The sequence below is a fragment of the Ictidomys tridecemlineatus genome, chromosome 7, assembly GCF_052094955.1.
Source record: "Ictidomys tridecemlineatus isolate mIctTri1 chromosome 7, mIctTri1.hap1, whole genome shotgun sequence".
Lineage (NCBI taxonomy): Eukaryota > Metazoa > Chordata > Mammalia > Rodentia > Sciuridae > Ictidomys > Ictidomys tridecemlineatus.
In genome coordinates, this window is record NC_135483.1 from 89,320,521 (window position 1) to 89,343,996 (window position 23,476).

Below are 23,476 nucleotides of genomic sequence, written 5' to 3' on the forward strand. Positions count from 1 at the left end.
ACAAATAGAAAATTCCATACTGTGAAATTCTGTATTATGCATAAAATTATTAAAGTTATTCTATTAAACTACCTTCAGGTTATATGTATATATAAAGCACAAATGAATTTCTCTGTTTATCCTTGGGTCTCATCCCCCAAAATTCTTCTTAGTTAGGTACATAAAAAATATTCAAATTTTTTTAAAATCCAAAATCTGAAACAATTCCATTACCAATCATTTGGGGTAAGGCCTACTCAACCTCTATTTTCTCTCATCATACTTGTGATCAGGTGTTTGAGACAGCTGGGCTGACTCAGGGTCTCCATAGGGCTATGGTAACTTGGGCTGCAATCTCATTTAAAGGTTTGAGGGGGGCTGGAGGACCTCCTCCAAGATGGTTCCCATGGCTGGCAAGCCCATGCTGACTGTTGGCTGATGCCTCAGTTTCTTTCCACATGGGCTTCCCAGAGAGCTATTTGAGCGTCCTTACAACATGGCGTCTCTCTTCCTCAAGGGTGAGCAATCCACTTGAATAGCCCTATTTTATCATGCTAGATGGAGGGGAAACTACAAAAGCTTTTTATGGATTAGCCTCAGACATTCCACACATCATTCTGAGGTCAGCCAATGGATGTGTGAGGGTGTGAACACCAGGTGAGGCTCACTGGGTGCCATCTTGGAAGCTGCCTCCCAAAGAGACACTTGAACTCTCCCACAAACTTTACAGGGTAGAGACCCACTGTCAAGGTAGCCTCTATTCTGGGGAGCAGGAAACAAAATGGTAAGCTTATTTACTCTAATGGAATGTCAATTCTTGTGACATTGGAGAACACAGACAAGAAAATAAATGAAAAGTTATGACGTGAAGTGGGCCAGGTAGTGGGTTGGGCAGGTGTCTGGTGGGCCTGAGAAGCTGTTCTCCTATTCACTGTGTTGGCATTCATGCTGGCTACTCCTCTGCAGGAGATGGGATCCCTTCCACTGGAGTAATGCATTCTGGATGACTTTGCACCTGCCTTTTGGATCTGTGCCTAATCTACTTATAGTGCCCTTAAAAACAGCAGCTCAGAGTCCATGAGAAATATCATGCTCATGACAGCAGATGTGAGGCTATGACTCTCCATCTGTAACGTTGCTCCCTGACAAGATAGAGCTGCCCAAGTGATATGTCTCAATCTAAATAGGTTTTTAAGTACAAAGGTCAAACAGTCAACTTATTTCTGGAACTGGAGAAATGGACTCCTCATGTCCATTGAGAAGATCCAGTGGTGTCAGTCGGTTGCAAAACAATACAGGGGGCTTGAAATAAAACACGTGGGAGACATGCAGGTGCTTATTAGACACAGAGGGACTCCTCGCCATTCACAAGAATTCATTTCCACAGGTTCAGGGTGGGCGGATGGTGGGGCTGCTCAGGGCCAGGGCAGACAGAGCCAACCCTGGGAAAACACATAGGATTCCTTTCTAGATCTAACCCCTCACAGTGTGTCATGTGTGGAATGAAGCCTGATTGGCACCCGACTGGCACAAGGGAGTCTTTGTGGGAGGGAATCACTGTCTATGGTTGATCCCAGGCCTCTTATGGCTGTCCACCATGGTCATATGGGTGTGTCTTGTCTCTCTCTCTTGGACAAGCGCACGCGTGTGCGTGCACACACACATACACACACACACACACACTCACACTCACACACACACACCCTTCTTCCAAGTGTCGGGTTTTCTATTCCTTTCTCTTCTGCATCTCACCATGACCTAATCCTTCTCTATTCCACACTTCCACTCATGAGGTATCAATGGTCCTGGGCAACCTCCGTGTTCTCCATTCACTGCTGACATTTATTTATTTATTTATTTGTTCTTTAAGTTAGACATGATAGTAGAGTCTATTTGGACATATTTATACAAACATGGGGTATATTCTATTCTAATTAGGATCCTAGTCTTGTGGATGTACATGATGCAGAACTTCACTGTGTTGAATTCATATATGAACAAAGGAATGTTATGTCCAGTTCATTCCACTGTGTTTCCTATTCCTATCCCCTCCCTTCCCTTCATTCCCCTTTGTCTAATCCACTGAACTTCTATTCTCCCCCTTTCTTTATTGTGTGTTAGCATCCACATATCAGAGAGAACCTTTGGCTTTTGTTTTTTGGGGGAGGTTGGCTGATTTCACTCCAGATCCATCCATTCACCAGTGAATGTCATCAAGTCATTCTTATTTATGGCTGAGTAATATTCCACTACATATATATAACACATTTTCCTTACCCATTCATCTGTTAAAAGGGCACCCAAGTTGGTTCTATAACTTAGCTATTGTGAATTGTGCTGCTATACACATTGATGTGGCTGCTTCACTGTAGTGTGCTGACTTTAACTCCTTTGGTGTGTGTGTGTGTGTGTGTGTGTGTGTGTGTGTGTGTGTGTGTGTATACCAAAGAAGTTAAAAGTGGGGTGGGATAGCTGGGTCAAATGATGGTTCCATTCTTAATTTTTTGAGGAATCACCATGATTGTACCAATTTGTAGGCCACCAGCTCATTGCTGCCATTTATTATGGTGGCTTTGGTATATTGCCTTCCCCTTTCACAGTAAGGTGCCCAGGTCAAATGGAGCCGGGATGGGACACCAGCCTTTTCATGTCCCAGCCTCTGCTCTGTGCCCATGACCTTGCCTTCATCTGGGCCAGCAGGCACCACTCCCATGGGACTCCACGTCTTTGCAACCCTCCCCAGCCTCTGCTCGTGAGTGATGATGCTAACAAAGTAGATTAGGGTCGCTTCTCCATCTAATTTGTTGGTGAAAGAGCTAAAACCTAGAAGGCACACTTGAGATCTGTGGTCAGGCCACAACAGCTAATGCAGTGATTTCCAGGTGTGGGTATCTCTGTCCCCAAAGAAGGTTGGGCAATGTCTGGAGATGATTTTTGTTGTCATGACTGGGGAATGGGATTCTATTGGCATCTGGTGGGTAGAGGCCAGGGACATTCCTAAATAACTCGTAAACTCCAGTAAATCACACAGCCCCCTGACACACTCAGAGCCGAGAGTGGCCCAGCCCCAGTGTCAAGAGCAATTGGGTTGAGTGACTTTGCACTAATTGCAACGAGGGATGCCAAATGAAAATAGACAGAACCAACAGAGGGAGTGGTGGGGTGAATGCAGCTGCCTTACTATGTAAATAAAGGGTGGGGGACGTGTTGTAACCACATGTGAAAGGGAAACTTCAACCTCAAGAAGCCCAGTGTAACTTCTGGGCTGCTGGGACCATCCACGCCTGTGCTGATAGACCACCAGGCACAGACCCGGGAGATGATGGCAGTTAATGTCAAAGTTAGTGGCACTTTTTTGGCACTTTTTTTTGGTACTGGGATTGAACCTAGAGGCACTTTACCACTCAACTATATTCCCAATCCCTCTTTTTAAAAAATATTTTTAGTTATAGATGGACACAATAACTTTGTTTATTTAGGTTTTTTTTTGTTTTTTTTTAGGTGGTGCTAGGGATTGAACCCAGCGCCTCACACGTGCTAGGCCAGCACTTTACCACCAAGCCACAACCCCAGGACCCCTGCAGTCCCTTTTTATTTTATTTTCAGACAGGGTCTTGCTAAATTGCTGGGGTTGGCCTCAAACTTGAGATCTTCCTGCCTCAGCCTCTTGAGTGGCTGGGATGACAGGTGTGCACCATTGCACCCAGCTCAGCAGCACTTTTAAGAAAGGTTTTAGCAATAGGATATCATGTGGGCAAAGTCAGAGTGCTGACTGGGACATGGGAGTTTGTGAAATATCAGGTGAAGGAGAACGTGTTGATTTGGAGTAGCCACTGTGGGTGTGCAGACACGGGGAAAGAACTGCGTGTGTGCTTTGTGTCCTGGGTCACATGGAAGAAGATTGGGGCTGGAGAAGAGTCAGGGAATCAGATGAGGAAGCATTTCTTGCCAGAAGCATCTGGCAGATCCTCATCAGGAAAAGCCAGTTCCTTCCCCCTAAGAAGCTATGAACTCACACAAGAACCAAGTCCCAACCAAGTGGCTGCAGGACAGATACATCTATAAGTTTGGACCTACTTATCGCCAAGGGTCTCTGGATGGGCAGCGAATGGACATTTAGACTGTTATTAGAAAAGCAACATGCATTCATTGTAGAATTCTAAAGAGGAAGGAGCAACATGTTTCTATTGAAGAGTTATTTTGTGGAGAGCTTGAGACCCTGAAGCATTAGAAAGTCAGTTAAAGTGTTCAGATCTTTGATGCGTACATTTTAGGATGAGAAGGCTTACAGGGATGTTATGAAGGAGTAGGTTCTGTGGTTAAGTTAAATATGAGTGGAGAGCAGCTGGATTGGGCACAGGCAGACTCCTGAATCTGGAGCCATCAGGGACCATCTGGACCACCCTCCTTAAGAGCATGATGTCGAACTGAGACCAGGAGTGCCGCCATTGCTGCTCTATCGCCGATTCTGTTTGTGCCTTAAGTTTAATAGTCCAAGGATGCCATCAGCAGTTCCTATAGTGAACAGCTCTCCTGTCCAAGCACCCACCACACAAGACAAGGTCACTCTTCCTTCAGATCAGCACCTGGTCACCTCCAGTACAAGAAGGTCAGAAGGAAGAGGGCCTCTAGGTCAGGATGAGGCTAGTATTGAGCACAGGGGGCTCTTTTTCTCCCCAGGGAAACCAGAGGTGGCCTTCTGCTCAGGAAGGAGGTGGAAATGCAGCATTGGGGTGGAGGTTCCCAGAGTCTGGGAGGGTGGGGGCAGGGGCAGGGGTCCCCAGGGACAGGGTTACAGTTAGACAGAAGGTTCTACTGCACAGAAGGAGGACTGCTGTCATTTCCATCTGGAATGTCCCTCAAAGGCTCATGTGTTGAAGATTTCCATCTCATCTGGTGCCACTGTTGGGAGGAGATGGAAACTTCAGGAAGCGGAATTTAGTTGGAGGAAGTGGGGGTCTCTCTCCTTGCTGGCCACCATGGAGCGGCAACCTTTTCTGCAGCACGCACATCCACCATGGTGTGCCGCCTCTTTGTAGGCCCATAGTGACAGGGTCAGGTGACCAGGGACTGACACCTCCAAACAAGAAGCCGAAATAAACCTTTCCTCCTCCAGGTTTATTTTCTCAGGTATTTTTGTCACAGCAACAAAAAGCTTATAAACACAGTGACTGTCAACAGTATGTTGTAGATTTTAAAATAAGGGGGTTTTGAAAGTTTTCACCACAAACATATGATAACTGACGTGGATACTCCAATTACCTGGATTTGATCAGTGCACATTTTATACATGTATCAAAACATTACACCATGCCCCGTATATTATTAGAAATGAAATAAACAAAACCAAAATGAGCTATAAAGGACTTGTACCTCAGAGGGCCTCTAGAAGACCCCCAAGACCTTGTGACAACCTGCTCTGTCTTCTGTTGATGCACTTGAACATGAGATTCAGGCCACATCACCAGCAGAGCTATTACTAAGAAACCAGTGAACTTTCAAAGAAAATGAGGTTCTGATTTATATCGATCAAAAGATGCTTGTTAGCATTTCATTTAAAATATTGTTCCTTTAAAAAGTTATTTAGTTGGAGCTCTTAGTGGATTAAAGCTACCTGAGGAGGGACATGGGGACCTGGAGGGGGGTATGAGCAGTCGGGGACAGTTACACAGCAAGGGGCATAAGAGGTACTTCTGTGAGGATGAGTGAGAGTGGTCAGGGGTGTGGGGGAGGCCCCAGGGGGCGTGAAGTGGGCCCAGGAAAGGGGGGGTGTCCGTGGCAGCCCTGGTGAGGTCCAGAGAGCCGAGGATGGGATGCCCGGAGTGAGCCTCATGGCAGGGGCACAGGCAGCCTGGAGGGCGCACAGTCTGTGTGCACAGGAGGGAGGCCTTGGGAGGAAGTGTAAGGTCAGGGTGCGTGGAGTCAGAGGTGAAGGTCAGCAGCTGCAGGTGAAGCCTGTCATGGTGCAGGGTGAGGACAATGCACACAGCCCTTGGGAGTCACTCCTGGGAGAACACAAGACTGCAGAAGGTCCCCTGTGTCCCTTGCTGGGCACTGCCAGGGGATCCACATGTGGGCAGGCAGCAGATGGACACTGTGGCCTCCCCAAGATGGCGGGAACAGCAGCACAGCAGGACAGCCTGCAGGGTGAAAGGAGGTAGGAGGGATAGTCCAGGCCCTACAGGCCCAGCACCCCTGGCTAGAAAAAGTGTGGAGTGTGACAAGAGAGGACTTAGGGGTGGGGCCGAGCCTGCGGCAGACACCATGGCGAAAGAACCAGGGAGGGGAAGAGTCAGAATAGATGCACCTCCCAAAAGACACTCGGTTTCACCAGAGACGTCCCCTCCTTAACAGCATCCTCAACCTAAGAACAAGTTATACTGTGATTTAAATTCTTAGAAACTTGTTGGACAAAGAAAAATCAGACGTTAACAGTCAAATACTATGAAAAGCAAGCAAAAAAATGACTGTGCATCTTATCACACTGGACCACACCCCCGTCTTTGCAGGGCCACTCAGAGTGAGGATACTATCCAGAGAAAATTCAGTGACCTGCATCAGGTGGGTGTTCCTGTGCTGTGCAGCCAATTAGAGGACAGTTCACATCCGAAGGGGTTGTTTCGTATAATCATGTGGGGGCCATGCTATGTATCATGTGGGGTGTGTGTGTATATGTGATGTAGTCAGTGGATATGATGTGGCATGTGGTACAGGCATGTACATGTGATGTAGGGTTTGTATGATGTGTGTATGGTGTGTATATAGTGTGTTATGTGTATAGTATGTGTGGTATATGTGTATGTGATGTGTATGTATGTGATATGTGGGATGTGATGTGTGTGGTATATGTGTAATTGTGCTGCGTGGAGCATGTTTGGTGATGAGTGGTGTGTATGGTGTTTGTGTTGTATGTATGTTGTATGATGTGTGTATGTAAGACACATGTATACATGATGTGTGATTGTGATATGTATGTTTTGTGAATGATGGTTGATGTGTATACGTGTGTGGTATATTGTGTTGTAGGTGTGGTGTGTTGTTGATGTGTATATGTGTGTGGTGTATTGTGTTGTAGGTGTGTTTTCTGTTATGTGTGTGAAGTCTGTGACATGTATATGATGTGTGTATGTTGTGTGGTGAATATGTGATATGTGGCATGTTTATGGAGTGTGTATGATGTGGGGGTGGTGTATGGGTGAGGTGCATGACATGCATGTTGTGTTTGTGGGTTGTTTGTGGGTTTGGTGTATTTGTTGGATACCTGTGTATGTGATGCAGTGTGTATGTCACATATGTGCATGTGATGTGTGTGTGGTATGTTTTGTATGCCTGAGGTGTTCGTGGAGTCTGGAGAACATGAAGGGGCCAGTGCTGTCTCCCCAGATGAACAATGAGGCTATCTGGATAATCTCCTTCCATGACCAGTCCCTTAGTTTAAAATACACGCCTCTGTGGATACCTCCTGGAAATTTCATTTACAAAGCTCCATGTTAAAACTGCATCTGCACCAGATACAGTAGCGAATGCCTGGAATCATAGTGGCTCAGGAGGCTAAGGCAGGAGGGTTGCAGATTCAAAGCCAACCTCAGAAATTTAGCAAGTCCCTAAGCAACTCAGAGACCCTGTCTCTAAAATCCAGTGAAGTGTTGGGGATGCGGTTCAGTGGTTGAGCACCCTTGGATTCAATCCCTGGTATCAATCAATCAATCAATCATTCACCTTTTTCTGCAGCTCCATTTCCCCTCTGCAGTGTGTGCTGGCACCAAGGGGGAAGTACCTTCCTGCACAGATGTCCTTGTAGCTGGAGCCTATACTATCTATCACCTATGCATTTTAGGATCCCTGGTCACCTGGGAAGCCATGTGACAAAGGGAGGCAATGGAGTGGAGTGGAGTGGGGTCGGGCATACTGTTCCCAAGCTCAAGCAAACTGCAGGAGGATGTGGCTTGGGTGCCTCAGGCAGCTGCTTTCCAGTCTCCACACCAGACCATGGGTGGGGAGGCCTGTGGTGACAGAAGGGGACAGTGTTCCATGGTCATAGATGAGGCCCCCATGGCTGCTCTCTGGATTTCAACTCCCCCAGTTGCTATCTGGAGTCATCTCTGTAGTTCAGATAGAGAGGAAAGGAGGGCTGGGGTGTGGCTCAAGCGGTAGCGTGCTCGCCTGGCATGCGTGTGGCCCGGGTTCGATCCTCAGCACCACATACAGACAAAGATGTTGTGTCCATCAAGAACTAAAAAAGAAAAAAAATTTAAAAAAAAAAGAGAGGAAAGGATTTCAACAGCATCTTCACTGGAAACGCGCCCTGCAAAAATAAAAAATCGTCGCCATCTCCAAAGCAACCCTGGCTTTAAGCTTGTATTGGTCTCTGCTCCTGGGTGCTGCCGTCCACCCACACGGGGAGTGCCTGAGCCTGTTTTGCAATAACACTTCTGTGTACTTCTCTTTTTTAGTAGGTTTCTTCTTAAAATTTTTTGTCCCCCACCAAAAAAAAAAAAAAAAGTGAATTTGGTGACTTTGGCCAAAGGCTGTGATTTGGGGTTAATTATGCAGAGGGCGGGTTGGGAAACTGTAAGTCGTGTGAGTAGAAATGACAGTGCATGATGGGAAGTCCAAAGAGGGAAGCACTTCCATTCTGAGCTGGGAGGATCTGTCTCCAGCTGGCAAGGGTTCAGAGGGATTCAGCCCACATTTCTCACAGCTTGAGTTGCTCACTGAAGTCTTCTCATCTTTGTCTTGTCCCCAGGTGTCTCCCTGCCTGGGCCCTGTCACTTCCTGAGGAGACGTCGCAGGCATGGCCAAAAGCCCAACAGAAAGCGCCAACCACCTGCCCTTCTTTTTTGGCAACATCATTCGGGAGGAGGCCAATGATTACCTGGTCCAGGGGGGCATGACAGATGGGCTCTACCTGCTGCGTCAGAGTCACAATTACCTGGGTGGCTTTGCCCTGTTAGTGGCTCACGGCAGGAAGGCACACCACTACACCATCAAGAGGAAGATCCGTGGCACCTATGCCATCTCGGGTGGCAGGACCCACAGCAGCCCTGCTGACCTCTGCCAGTACCACTCCCAGGAATCCGATGGCCACATCTGCCTTCTCACAAAACCCTTCAACTGACCCCCCGGAGTGCAGCCCAAGACAGGGCCCTTCGAGGACCTGAAGGAAAACCGCATTAGGGAATATGTAAAGCAGACATGGAACCTGCATGTGGGTCTCAGTTGGACCTGTACCCTGTGTTCATGGGAACCTGGGATCCCACACAGATGTCCCCATGACATGCAAACCTAGTGTGCCCAAATGAGCACCCAACTCCTTAACCATTAATTTTAGCCAAAAAGCGACTGACTCTAGGAAGACTACCATTCCTCCTTTATACGCTGAGGCAGGGAAACTTCATGCCCGGGATGTGGCTTTCTGCACTACAGGAGATGTTGCCACCAAGTTCATGGAGGGACTTTTCAAAGAGACATTGATATTTACCTAACAGGGTCATGCCATGCATAATGATTAGCCCTTGAATTTACAAATTCTTAATATCTCTTGCTGAATGTTCTGTCTCACACACACATAGGTGAAACCACCCTTTCTTTGGCCACCTGGCATTGCCCACTGGGCACAATAATTTATTTAACTAGTATCCACTGATGAACCCTTTTATCAATTATAAATACTGCTGCTAATGATATTACTCTATGCCAATACTAAGCTGGATTGCAATATCTCTGGTATAAAGCCCAAGAGGTCAGGTTTGCCACGGCAGAGGATGCTTGTGTTTAATTTGGACACGTGCATAAAAATTTGCCTCTGGAAAGTTGGCAAAGGTGTCCACATTCTTACCTACCCTCCTTGCTCTTCTCAGCTACACATTTGGGGTGGTTTTATTTTTATTTTTACTTCTTGGGTTTTTCTTGATTAATGCAAATTCAAACACTGGCTTGAAAAGATTAGTTTCTTTCCCACTAAGAGAGACAAAGTAGTTGATTGCCTAAGCACTCAGCCCAGTTTTCCACCTTTGGTTTTTATCTCGCTTTGCCTACAGGGGCAAGAGTTTTCCCCTGTGCTTTCTGTGATGACGCTTCCTACAGGTACAGGGTCAGTGAGGTGCCCAGTGTAACTAGGTAAAGGGGACCGGACACCACAGGTGCCTTCCTTGTTCACCTCTTAGGGCTTCTTGACCTAAGACCTTCTTGTAATAACCAGGTTCTATCATAGAACTGTCTACCTAGTGGATGATTTGGTTTTCTGGGCCTCGGTGTTTATACCAGGTGGTATTCAACGTTTGGTCTCGTTTCGAAAAGGCCAAACTCTTTCTTCCAAAACATCTTTCTTATTTATACACTTGAAGGTATTTAAGTCACCATCAAGATCCTACAGTTTGTTTTTTTCTGAATGAATAAATGATTAGATGGATGAAATCTGATCCTCCTTGGCCACATTAGAGCTCACCAAACATCAGACAGGGCTTGTGTGTTTTTTTTTCCATTTCTACCTGATGTGGCTCATTCTCTTCCCCTGGTCACACAGGGCCAGGCTCTGGAACAAGCCATCATCAGTCAGAAGCCCCAGCTGGAGAAGCTGATCGCCACCACGGCCCATGAAAAGATGCCCTGGTTCCATGGGAACTCGGCTTCCCGTGAGTAGACTCCATGTGACCCCAGGAAGGGGTCACATGCTTTCATCTGATGACACATGTGCTGACCTGTCCTAAGGACACTTCATATTAAACTATTAACCGTGACCCAGTGTGTTTTGCCTAGTGTGTCCCTGAAGTGCACACCCTTCTTGGGTATAGAGGGACTCCATGTTTAAAGAAAATGGCGTTCAGCCACAGACAGTTGAATGATCCTTATCCAAAATGCTTGGGGCTAGAAGTGCCTTGGATTTCTGATATTTTTTTCTAATTTTGGAAATATCTTGGGTAATACACATTGTGTAAGGTTGTATAAGAGAATCTCAGATGGTATTTTCGGTGCACCCATTTTGACCCATTACATAAGACCAGGTGTGAAGTTTTGCACTTCTGGTAACATGTTCAAGCTCCCAAGTTTCAGATTTTGGAACATTTCAGATTTTCAGCTCAGAGAGGATCAACCTGAATTCCGCTTTTCATAGCAAATATGGGGAGCACAGAAAATGTCTGTGATCATGGAACAGAAAGGTAAACAGAAATTTATTCCTTCAGATCCTCCCACCCCCAAACTCAGACTGTAGTTTTATTTTTTATTTTTTGGAACTAAGTGCTAACAGGGTAGATTTTTTTCTTTTTTGTTTTCAAAAAGATTCCTGGAAGTAGTTTATATAAACAGTGATTATAGCTATTTAATCAGAATGGGTTTGCGGACTTCAGCTTTATAATCTCAAACATCAGAAGGTATGAATCCTGGGTTTTGTTGCTCATGGTCTTTATTGGGTCAGTGTAAACCTGAATTTGACAAGGTCCTTGGAGGAGTGGGCCAGCTGGGTGGAGTAATGATCCAGAAAGGTTGAGAGCTGTTTTGGGGTGAAAGCACCTGTCTCCCAAGGTGCTCTGGCAAGATGAAAGGGCAGACGGTTGCTGGCAGAGAGAAGGCTCATGTGCATTTTTCACAACTCTGTTCCCAACAGAGATGCTTCCCGGGGATCACAGAGGACCCCATTCTTGCCTCAGAAACTGAACCAGACACAGTGAGGTAATCTAGTGGTCAGGCACATTGATGAATACCGGGCAGACTCTGTCAATTTTTTCTAGAAACAGAAGTGTATTCTCTGAGTATCCACGTATTTAAAGAATTTTTCTCATAGTTCTGATTTTTTAAAATGATTTTAAACACAAACTTAAAAAAATAAAAAAGTAACCCAGGTTGAGATGCATGATGTCAGATTGTGACTTTCAGGGTGATGCAGCCCCAGCCACTGGCACTGATGGTGTGCAGAAGAAAAGGTGTTTGCCCTCCGTGTAGACACCTAGAAGCTCATTTTCTCAGTTTGGACTTTTTCCATTTCCTCAGCAATAATTTCCAACACACATGTCACAGGACTGCATTCTTCATGTATTGAGTGCCCGAGGGACAAGACCCAGAGACAAGGCCTTCTGGCTCTTTGCTAAGAGGACCTGTTCTTAGACTCTTTGGAAAATAACCATGAAGCAGATTTTATTTCTCAAAGTTACCTGTTGCTGAAAAAAGTGTTCACACCCTACATGGGCCCGAGTCCTGTTCTCACCTTCTTTCTTCAAGGCCATGTATGAACTTCATGCAGAAGACAGGGGACCCTTGTCTGTCTGCTTCACAGACTGACATCCCATGCACCCTCGTGGTCCTGGGGCTCACAGTTAACATAGGAGAGTCTCAGAACTACTGTGCATCTGCATCAGCCGATATTAGAGCTCATGAGGTGCAGGGCCCCGTGGAGAGGGCTTTTCTCTCTCCACTAACTTTCAGTGTTCCTTCTCCAACATTCACATTTTCAAAGTCCCCCCAGTCAACTCTATAACTGGGTTCTTTTTTTTTTTTGGTGGGAGAGGGGTACCAGGGATTGAACCAGAGGCTCTAAACCATTGAGCCATGTCCCCAGCCCTTTTTCACATTTTATTTTGAGACAGAATCTTGCTGAGTTGTTTAGGGCCTTGCTAAATTGCTGAGGCTGGCTCTGAACTTGCCATCCTCCTACCCTCCTGCCTCAGCCTCCCGAGTCATTAGGATTACAGGTGTGTGCCAGCGTAGCCAGCTATGGACTGGGTTCTTGCTTTGCCTTACACGGTGATCTCCAATTTCTTGGATGCTACCTTGCTTGTTGCCCACACCCCAGCCCCCACTCCTTCCTGGCGCTGCCAAACATGCTGGTTTGCCCACCATCAGCACCCTTCAGTTCAGGCCTTGTGTCAGGGAGGTTACTATCAAGAGGCAGGAGCCCATGGTGGAGCTGGAGAGTCCCCACTTCACAACCAAGGTTCCAATGCCAATTGCAGGACCTCGGACTACGGGATGACCTTCCTGAGGCTCAGCTTGTCTGGGTCTGGGGTAAGTGGTGATGTTGCCTACTGTTGCCTTGCAGATTCAAGGAAACACATGCCAAGCTCACAGCAGGGCGTGGACTCTGGGTCCATACCAGTCTGCGTTTTTCTCTCTCCACTAACTTTTAGTGTTCCTTCTCCAACATTAGCACCAGGAAATTCTCTTCACTAGGAACCTTCATGGTGATTTGTTACAGATGAAATATAAAGAGGCATCCTAGAAACCTTTACTATTGAAGGTTTTATTTTATGACAATGAGTCCTCCTGCAATACTTAAGTGGGGTGCTTGATGGAGACCAAGACATTTCTGCGGGACAGTGGTGTACAGTGCTTGTGTGTCTGAATATGGGCTCGTGTACTTTTGTAGACTGTGAAGTTTCTAGCATCCTGATTTTGGCCCAGATCCTCCTTGTGTCTGGCATGTAGCAGGGTCTATGTCAACAAATGTGATGATTCTCCCAAGTTCAGGTTGCCCCCAGGCTGGTCCGGATTCCTTCATCTTGACAAGTGTCCGCTGCTATTTATTTCGTGGGAAGTAGAGCTAACAGACTCCAGTGACTCTTAGGAGCCAGCAGCAGATCTTGAGGCTGCACATCTTCCATGAGTACTCCTGTCTTCAGTCTATGACAGGCGTCTGTCCTACCTGCCCCTCTAGGGGTGCACCATGGTTGCAGGAGATCCAAAGCCTGGTTTTGAGTGATTCAGATCTGACCTGACCTAAGATGTTCTTTCCTTCCAACAAATAGCCATGGCACAGGGTGTTTGAAGTCACAACTGGATTCCAGTCATGGCTGGGCATCCTCACTTAGAAAACACGGGTGTCATTAAGCTGTTGGTTTCTTTCTCCTAGTCCTTCCCAAGCCTTTATTTAGATTTTCCCAAAGAACGTGGCTGGTATTTCCTCTCCTGTTATTATATCTGCTCATCTACCCATGAACCAATATTACTGGAGTCTGTAGTTCTGTAAAGCACCAAATACTGGGTTCCCTGAGGGGTTCTGCCATGGGAGAACTCAGCCCTGCAAGTATCTGCCTTTGTGGAACCAGCTTCTTAGTGAGAGACACCGAACAGTTAGAAGTGCTCTCTACGGTCATCACTCCACATCCGTGGGGCAATTTGTTCCAGGATCCCTTTCAGATACCAAAATCCACCAGTGCATGAGTCTCTTGTATAAAATGGTAAACTATCTGCTCATAACCTGTGCCCATCTTCCCAGAGAGTCTAAATCCTCTTTACATAGCTTGTAATACCTAATGTAATGTGAATCTTGTGGAAAGAGTTGTTACTCTATGTTATTTAGGAAATAATGACAAGAACAAAGTCTGTGCATGCTCAGTACAGACTGATTTTTTTTGGTTTTTGAAATAATTCAGTTTCCCAGTTGGTTGAATGAGTATTGGATGTGGAACCTGTGAATATGGAGAGCTGATAGTCTGTTGAGGGCACTTAACTAGGGTCCTGTTTTATGCCAGGTGGTGAGGGAGGGCCTCATTGCAAAGGAGAGACCTGTGACCATAAGAATGCATCCCACCTGAGCTCTTGTGAGTGCCTCAAGGCAGGGGTGTGCTTGAGGGCTGGGCCCCCATGGGAGGCCAGCGTAGATGGTGCAGAGGGAGGAGGGTAGGGGTGGGGGAGGAGGGATAAACTGGAAGGTCTCAGGCATTGGTAGGCTCTGCTCCAGGTGAATTGGTGGGGCCACCTTTGGGATAGCTAGGGCCAGATGCACCAGGTGTTCAGGATGGTCTTTCTGCCTCTCATATCCTCAACAGGCTCTGGAGAGAAAGGGGGCCCACCCTTCAGAGCCAGGCCATGCGTATTCATGCATGCTAGAACAGTGGGGCAGAGTTTATTTTTTACTGTGACCTTGGGGTCTTTGCCTTCTCATGCCTGAGCACAGGAACTGTGTTTAATGCTTGTGAGAAGACAGGGTGGCATGTCCCAAGCTCTGCTGCAGAGTTCCCAGGGCACAGTGCAGAATGTTCCTGGTGCCCCATGTTCTGTGTCTGGGCTTCCAGCTCCCTGGTGATAGGACAAGCTTCACATTCCCTTTGAGTCCCTGTCCCTTTGTGTGGTGCTCAGGATGATGGATCTCTATAAGGTGCGCAGGGCCCACACCCTTCTTCATTTGAGTTTGTGGTTAGGGGTCACATCTCATTTCTGTCCTTGTTCTCAGGGCAATGTGGCAACAAGACAGAGGGCAGAATTTGAGGGCAAGGACTACCTTTGAGTGTACTTGGAGACAGGGCCCTGTAGAGAATTTGGGGTTTCTGAAACTTGCTTTTGTGAAAATCTAGTGACTCTCTCCAAGTAGCAATCCATCCTTCAATGAAGCAAAGGTGATCCAGCAGCTGTTGATGACTAGACATCACCCATAAGGTGCTGCTTTGCAGTGCAGATGGATAACTAATACAGCCAGCTTCCCATTTATGTGGGTTCCACATTCGTGGATCTGAATTTTGTGTTTTAAGGCACAGATAGAGGTTTATTAGGAAGGTAGATGCACATTCAAGGGAGAAGGTAGGCTGTCTCAAAAGTAAGAAGCCCTGCCTTGGATTGGGGGGGGTTCAATATTTATAGAAGGGCGACATCAGGGGCTGGATGGGAGGTGGATCCAGGGTGGGGCCGCACAATATCATGCCAGTTTTCCTGTGCGCTTGTATATTTCCCTCAGTTTTCAAGATCACAAGCCAAGAACAAGGGCCAAAGTTTGCAAGTGTGTTTTCTGCATCTCAGTGACTTAACTCTGCATTTCAATGGCTTGAGGGTGTTTCCCTTAAGATTCCATAGTTCTGTCTCCTTATTCTAAATCCTTCTCTATTTCCTCCCCTGAGGCTCTGATCCCTTAATCTTACCCGTTAGTGAGGGGTGAAGATCTATTTTCTATGGCCGCTTCAGGCTAGCAAGGGGTGATGACCCTGTCTAGCCAGGGATCAAAAGTCCCATACTGACTGTTCTAAAGGAGATAGACACTGTTTCTCAGTTGCAGGGAGGGGTTGATAATCTTGTGTTGCCATCTCTTAACATGGAATTGCTATAATCTGGAAGATACAAGCTTTATTGGATTAAAAAGACCTGGACGGAGCAGAAGTAGAGTTACCAGAGGTCCTAGCAGTGAAAACAGCCAAGTGAGGTTAGGTAAATAAGCGCTGATAATTTTATCTGAAATATTTTTAAAATGGTACTCATACTGAGCATACAAAGATTTTTTTTTCCTTTCTTGTCATTCTTTCCTAAATAATATAGACTAAAAATTTTTACATAGCATTTATGTTGGGTATTTTAAATAGAGATGATTAAAGTTTACAGTAGGATGTGTGTATGTTCTGTTCCCTTTTACATAACCTGAGCAGTTTATGGATCTGATCCTTATGGGGTCCAGGAATTAATCCCCCTGGATACCAGGTGACTGCAGCCTCAGTGTGGTCTCGCCAGTGTTTAATGGAAGTCTGAAGAAGGCTCTGAACCCAAACTAAGGAAATGACCTGGACACTGTGGTGCCCAACTGTAATCCCAGCAGCTCAAGAGGCTGAGGCAGGAGGATCGCAAGTTTAAAACCAGCCTCAGCAATTTAGGAAGACCCTGTCTCAAAATAAAACACACAAAGGGCTTAGTGGTTAAGTGCCTCTGGGTTCAATCCCCAAGACCCACCTCCTCCCCTCCCCCCCCCAAAAAAAGAGGAAATGAGCCAAACCTCAAAGAACAAATACACAGACAACAAAAACTGCTAACTAAGTTCTTTTGTCCTGATATTTCTGATGCCTGTCCACGCATCTCCCTGACTTCCCTGTTTCGGGTTAAGGTTCCCACACAGGTCTCCCACACAAGTCCATTCCTAGCCCAGGGTGACCCCAGCTAAGTCTCCCCAAACCAACCCACCTTTCCTCAGACCTCCCTCTGATGAACCTCAGGGCTCCCTAATCTAGAAACAGAATCTAAGTTTTGTGATTCCTGAAGGAAAGTGAGGAACGAGAGATGGGTAAGTGAGAGATGAAGGACAGAGACCAGGCCGAGATACACAGGACAGTTTATTTGTCAGAGGTGACAAAGGCCATCTCTCTATAGACAGAGAGGGCAAAACTGGCTTGGGGCTTGGGACTTTTATGGGGCAGACTCAGGGATCAGAGCAGGGTGGGTCCTAATGCAAGCTGTTAAGGGTGGGGTTGGTGTAAGGCAGTGGTGAGTCTTTCTCAGAAACACCGTCGGGCAGGAAAGCAAAATTTTTCTTAAAATGGTGGCTGTCACTGAAGATGGCTGTCCAGATACTAAGCAGGGACCTTACAGTGTGAAGATGCTGGGATGTGTAGAAGCCTACCAAACAGATTGAATTTGACTCACGAATGAACATAGGGAGCTAACTCCCAACGACTCCCTATGGGGTACTGTTGAGTGACCTGCTAGAAGTCCCATTTAGAGAATCACCCGAGTAGTCGCAGGTGAAGCTGTGAGAGTTCATTCTAGAAGTTTGGTGTTACTTTATGGTTCAACATAGCAAGACCCCTGTTTGGGGGAAACGTGTGTCCTTGCCGCCCTCTTTAGAGGTGACACTGGATTACCTTGTCTCAGGTGGGCACAGAAAGATACAGAGCCCATCCCTCACTGCCTCAGTCCTTCCCCCCTCTTGCCTATCTACTAGCTACCATAGTAAGAAGCATTGATCAAAGGGCTACTTTGATCAATGCTTCTTACTATATCTTGTCTCTGGAGGTTAAGGGTGGAGTGGTCTTCAGGGACAGGGAAAGAGGCTCTTGGATGCCGACTGGCCTCATTTTCCTGATATTGCACACTGTGAACTCCAAGCATGCCCCTGTCACTTTGTCTCTGCCTGTGACTCCCCATAAGCCACCTATGACTTTGTCCTGTGCAGGCCTGTGACTAACCTGTGCGGGGTACTCAGTGTCTGTTCACTTCCTGAATTAGTGAATTTTTGTGGATCTGTTCCACCTCCCCAGCTCATGTTTGCTCATTGTGATCTGAAATGCTGTAGCACGTGTTGTTCCACATGGGGACAGGTACCTGTGAGACTATGTGGGGAAGGAATGAAACACGATTCTTGGCTCTCTCTGATCTCCTCCAGCTTGCTATTTTGAGAAGTTAGTCACAGCTTAGGTGGCTACAAAGTGAATTTGTTAGAAAAAGGAAACAAAAAGTTTATTTCCTTTAAATTATGTATCCCTCCCCCCAGGGAAGAATCCAGGATTGGTGGAGTCCAGAGCCTGCAAAATTTGGAGACCCTCTTTAAAAAATACAAAATTAAGAGCAAAGTAACCATAATCAATTACTGCCTTTTTTTAAAAGCTGGTAAATACTATTAGCAAACAAATTTAGAAAAATAACATGATTTTCCATGAGCTGCCTGATACATCTCTAAAATCCCCTTTATTTTCTACAAGGTTTGTATCACATGATACTTTGACTGCCACCCCATTCACAAAAACTGAGTAATATTGCTCTCTCTATCTAGAAATAGATATCAGTCCTTTCTGTAAGTTCACAACTCATTATTAGTCACAATTTGTATATTTTTAGGGTCCTTGTTAACTCTGAGAACGGAAGTTGGCCACAGAGTAAACTTTCTGGGATAGAACTAAAATCTCTTAGGAGGCCCCTCAGCTGGCCTGAGTATGGATGGGGGAAGGTGTTATGGTTTAGATACCCTTCCTCTCTCCCTCTCTGTTCCTGACCCCACCATGATCTGAGAGCTCTCCCCACTGGGGCCTCTGGCCATGCTTTGCCTAATCTCGGACCCAAAGAAATGGAACTGGCAGAGATGGAAACCTTGAGCCAAAATCAACTTTTCATGCTCTGAGTTGATCTTGTTAGATACAAAGGGCAAGGGCTTCTTGGAGTGATTTTAACTAGTGCACCCAAGATCTGTCACAGGAGAGGAGCACTTATAAGGTGCAAAAGAGATGCAAAGCTTACAGAGATGCAAAGCTGACTAACACAGACAGGGCACTCTGAGCCCACACAGAGCCAGAGACACTGGAGCCCAGGGTCTGAGATGGCCACCACAGCCTGCCCAAGTCAGGATGGGCCAAGGGAGGGAAGGGTGGGAAACCAAGAGGGGGGAAGTCCACTGTTTCATTGCAGTGACCAAAAGGCCTGACAAGAACAATTTTAGAGGAGGAAAGGTTAATCTGAGGCTCAGGGCTTCGAGGTCTCTGTCCATGGATGGCCAACTTCGTGGCTGTGGATCCAAGGTGAGGTAGAACATCATGGTGGAGGAGTGTGGTGGAAGAAAGCAGGTCAGGATATGGTTGTCAAGAAGCAAATAGAGAGAAGAGATGAGACTGCAGACAGAGATAAAATGTCGATTTCAAAGACCCGCCCACTGACCCACCTCCTCCAGCACACCCTACATACCTACAGTTACCACCCAGTTGATCCATTCCAGCAGATTAAGACACTGATTAGGTTAAGGCTGTCATAACCTGGTCAGTTCACCTCGGAAATATCTTGCGTGGTCACACCCATGAGCTTTGGTGGACACCTCACATCTGCACCAAGATGCTAGGCAATTCTGAAAACCAGGGATTTGAGAGGCTCCCATATGGGGCAGTTCTCAAGGAAGATGTGGCCTGTGGGCTTAGCTTGTCGGTCAGGAAAGCGTTTCTGGCCCCTTTGCTCTGGCCTTGGTTGTTATACGTAGTTGGGTGGGACACCTTATACATGCTCCTCTCCTGTGACAGATCTTGGGTGTACTAGTTAAAATCACTCCAAGAAGCCTTGCTCTTTGTATATAAGGGGAAAATGTTGTTCAGAGGCCCTCTGAGCAAAGAGCAAGGAGGAGTGCAGTTGGCACTTCAGAGGCCATGGTGGACTCCCCCCTATCCAGTTCCCTTGGACAGTCACAGCACCTGTGTGGCCTTTTCTTATGTGTTCTGTATATGAATTCACATGCCCTCCTGCCCTTCCACCCCAGCCCCTTTCATGAAGGAATGAACACTTAGTCCCTGAGTCATTCTTTTTATATCAGTCATTTTCCAGGGGAAGTATGATGCACTCGGTTATTTTTCCCCTTCTCTTTCCTCCCTTCCACACCAAACCCTTAGACTCCTCCTGTACACACACACACACACACACACACACACACACACACACACACACTCACTAACTCATTCAGGCCTCTCAGGTTTGGGGCTCCATGGGAGGCCCTGCAGGATATGATCAACAGGAATAGATGGTTTAGAGGGATGAACAAATCTTTATACATTGCCAGAGACTGGAATATTCAGTGATTTGGGCCTAAGGAAAGGGCTGTGTCCACACATAATCTGGGGTGTGCAAATCAGAGCCTCGCAGTTCTTGTTCAGGAGCAGGCCTGGGAAGACCTGGCTTGGAGACACCAGAAGTGACATCATCACCCTGAATATCAGAACTTCAGAATTTAAGTCCTGTCACTGATTCCTGCACCCTCCCTGCCCCCTACCTCAACCACGTGACCCAGAAGAGAGGTAGATACCGTGTTTCAGAAATAGCATCACTGATGCTCTTCGGTGAATGGCCACCTGATGTAAGGCAGCCATAAAAAATTTCTTCACTCTGCAGCCAGTTCCTCAGCTTGTGAGAATACACACTTTTTATTATTCCCTCTGCCCAAGGAACAAATCTAAATTAGGGCTAAGGATGAAGATGGATGCGATACCTTAAGTTGGGTTTCACAGAACATATACAAGGGCCAGAGGAGATGATATACTGAGAAGCAGCTTTCACATCTCTGTGTGTGTGTGTGTGTGTGTGTGTGTGTGTGTGTGTGTGTACACTAGGAGTTGTGCCTGCTGGGTCCCCACTCCCTGCATTGTTAATTCACTAAGATTAGGTTAAGATTTAGTTAAGATTAATGGTTGACATTTCTAGCAAGTTTGCCCATGTTGCTGATTCTGCTGGTCTGGGGACCTCGTTTAAGCCTATTTGAGATGTGTGATAGCTGTAAAGGCTGAATTAAGAACAGTGAGTGTGTGAGGTTTCCATAATTCACTGGAGGGTCTGTGCCCATATTTATAGGGGAGAATATTCCTGTATCACACCCCAAATGCTGCCATATTTGTCTGGTGAGACAGAGTTAACCTTAAAACGGTTTGTACTTGTAGAAACTTGAGTGAGACCGTGTAAAATACAGGTTATGAGTCAGGCAAGCCTGACACCTAGGAGCCTGATACCTTGAATCAACAATTCAGAAGTTTTAAATTACATGGTGTTCTGTGTCCTTGATTGGAATCTTGTGTTGTCTTATCCTGTCCCTCCTGAGATCTGAGCCATTCTTTTGTCCTGTGTATCCACACTGTCTACACTACCCACCTGTTATTCACTTAGCAGCCATCTCAATTATCAGATCAACTGTTGTGATATAACAATGCTTGTATTCAATTAATCCTTATTTTATTTAATAATGGCCCAAGAGTAAGAGTAGTGAAGCTGGCAATGTGAATAAGCCAAAGGTAACCTGTAAAGTGCTAAGTATATATAGTGAAGTACTTAATGTGATGCTTGGTGTACCCAGAGCTCAGTACCATCCACAAGGTCAGGTACCCACTGGGAGTCTTAGACAGCACTTCCTTCATATAAGGGATGACTACTGTCACGTTTTAACTTGAATCATTTGCAGATGAACAAATTAATATATATAAAGCTGAGCAAGTGGTTCTCTTTTCTCTCATCAGTTCTAAAGAACTCTTAGCTATTTTTTCCATATAAATTGCCTCCTTTCATGCCTACCATTTCTTTCTTCATAGGCTCCTATTTAACATATGTTAGACCTTCTAAATTTATCCTTCATAATTTTTTCTTATTCTCCATCACTTTTCTCTATATGCTCCACTGGGTAATGTCACTGAATTTGTTTTCCAATTCACTATTTTTTGCTTGGTCTCTTTTTAATCTGCTGTTATACTCACTCATTGATTTTTCCTTATCAATTATGTTTTTTAAAAATTTCTAGCAGTTGTAGCTTTTCAAATATTTGTGGGAGTTTTTGAGAGAATCACGTTCGTAATTTTTATTATCCCATCTTTTATTTCTCTAAACATTTCATACATAGTTTATATTCCATATCTGATTTTTTCAAATGCTGAAAGTAACAGGGTGGGGAGATTAATATCTGTCTCTTCCTCTCTCTTTTTAATCTATGGCCCTTTTCTCATAACTTGTGTTCCCTTGTGTTTGGGTGATCATTTCTGTGCTCATAATTTGATTGCTATTCATCCGTGGGAATCCTGGGTGTCCTATATTGGGATTGCTTTCCTCCAGAGTTGAAGAGGTTTTGCCCTGTTCACATGGACTTCATATCTAGTGCCTGCCTGGTTGCTGGATTAAAAGGTCACCTCCTGCTCACTACAACACCAGTATTAGTGTTTGCTCTTAGACCAAACCCACTGTTTGCTCTTATTTGATACTCACTTTTTCCCTTCTCACATTTCAAATCAATTTTAGTTCTATTTTTTGAAAGTGAGCTATGCATTTTACAGAAGCCTTCTCCTTATTCATTATGGGTGGGACTGTTTGACCGTTGTGAGCCTCCGATGCCATAATAAAAACCAAGTTCAGTCAGAGCTCTCATCTGTGGCCGTGCTCGATCAAAGTGGGCCATTTTATACGATGTGTGTGGCTTTGCAGTCATAGGTCAGCAGAAGAGCATCCCAGCCTGTCTGAAGGTAAATGAATGTTCAAAGGCAGTTGAGGGCGATGCTGACTTCAGCTCAACGGTGCTGACACAAGTTTCAATGACGCTGAAAGAGAGGAAGCATGAACTTAATCCACCCTCATAGACTCCAACAGAGAGGTGCTTGTGATAAAATGTTTTAAAAGGCAGAAATGCTAAAAGCAACTTGGCATGGTCCCCGACGTGGATTGCGTTCTGGACTGATCTCATTTTCCGTGTTGTATGGCCTGTGCATGCTGTGCCTAAACACTGCGATTTCACAGAGCCAAAGTCCCTACAAGTTGCCTTTTTATTTTATTCATATTTATTTATTGTGCCTTTTTGGGGATCCATAGCCTTGTCATCTCTTTTGAGTGGCATGACACTCTTCAGGACGTCATGGCCTCCTGCATTCCCTCCTTCCTCTCCCCCGAGCCCTGCTTTCTGGAGAAGCCACTGAGTGAGAACTGAGCACCCTCTGCCTCGCAGTCGCAGTGAATGTCCCTCCTGCCTACACAGCCAATGCCAGGTGCCCTTTGTCCCCTCTGGAATGACGTCTTGCCCAGTGATGCTCTACTCTGCCCTGAGAGGGACGAAAATGTCAAGGGAGAACAGGAGCACTGAGTGGGCTGGGATGTGCCTGGCTGCTCAGTTCTGTCATTGTCCTAGAAGCCTCAGAGGGGCTGCCTGGAGCAAGCGCGGCACCACTTCCCAGGTCCTCAGCAGGCCCTCGGTGCCCAGCATCACGACCATGCATTTCTTTCACCAAGGAGGACACAAAAGGGTGAAGAAGAGGGTCAACACTTCCAGGCGGTACCCAGCCTGGGAACAATAGTCCCCTGTCTCGCCTCTGCATGGCACAGGTTC

At 46.1% G+C, this 23,476-nt stretch overlaps 1 protein-coding gene across 1 annotated transcript in view; it reads left to right on the forward strand.

Moving 5' to 3' along the window:
* The first annotated feature begins 8,773 nt into the window (after positions 1-8,773).
* LOC144365718 (tyrosine-protein kinase SYK-like) overlaps positions 8,774-23,476 on the forward strand; it is a 42,559-nt gene continuing 27,856 nt past the window's right edge. The window contains 2 exon segments of the mRNA XM_078018466.1: positions 8,774-9,187; positions 10,505-10,613. Of these exon segments, the coding sequence (XP_077874592.1) occupies positions 8,774-9,187; positions 10,505-10,613 (523 nt within the window).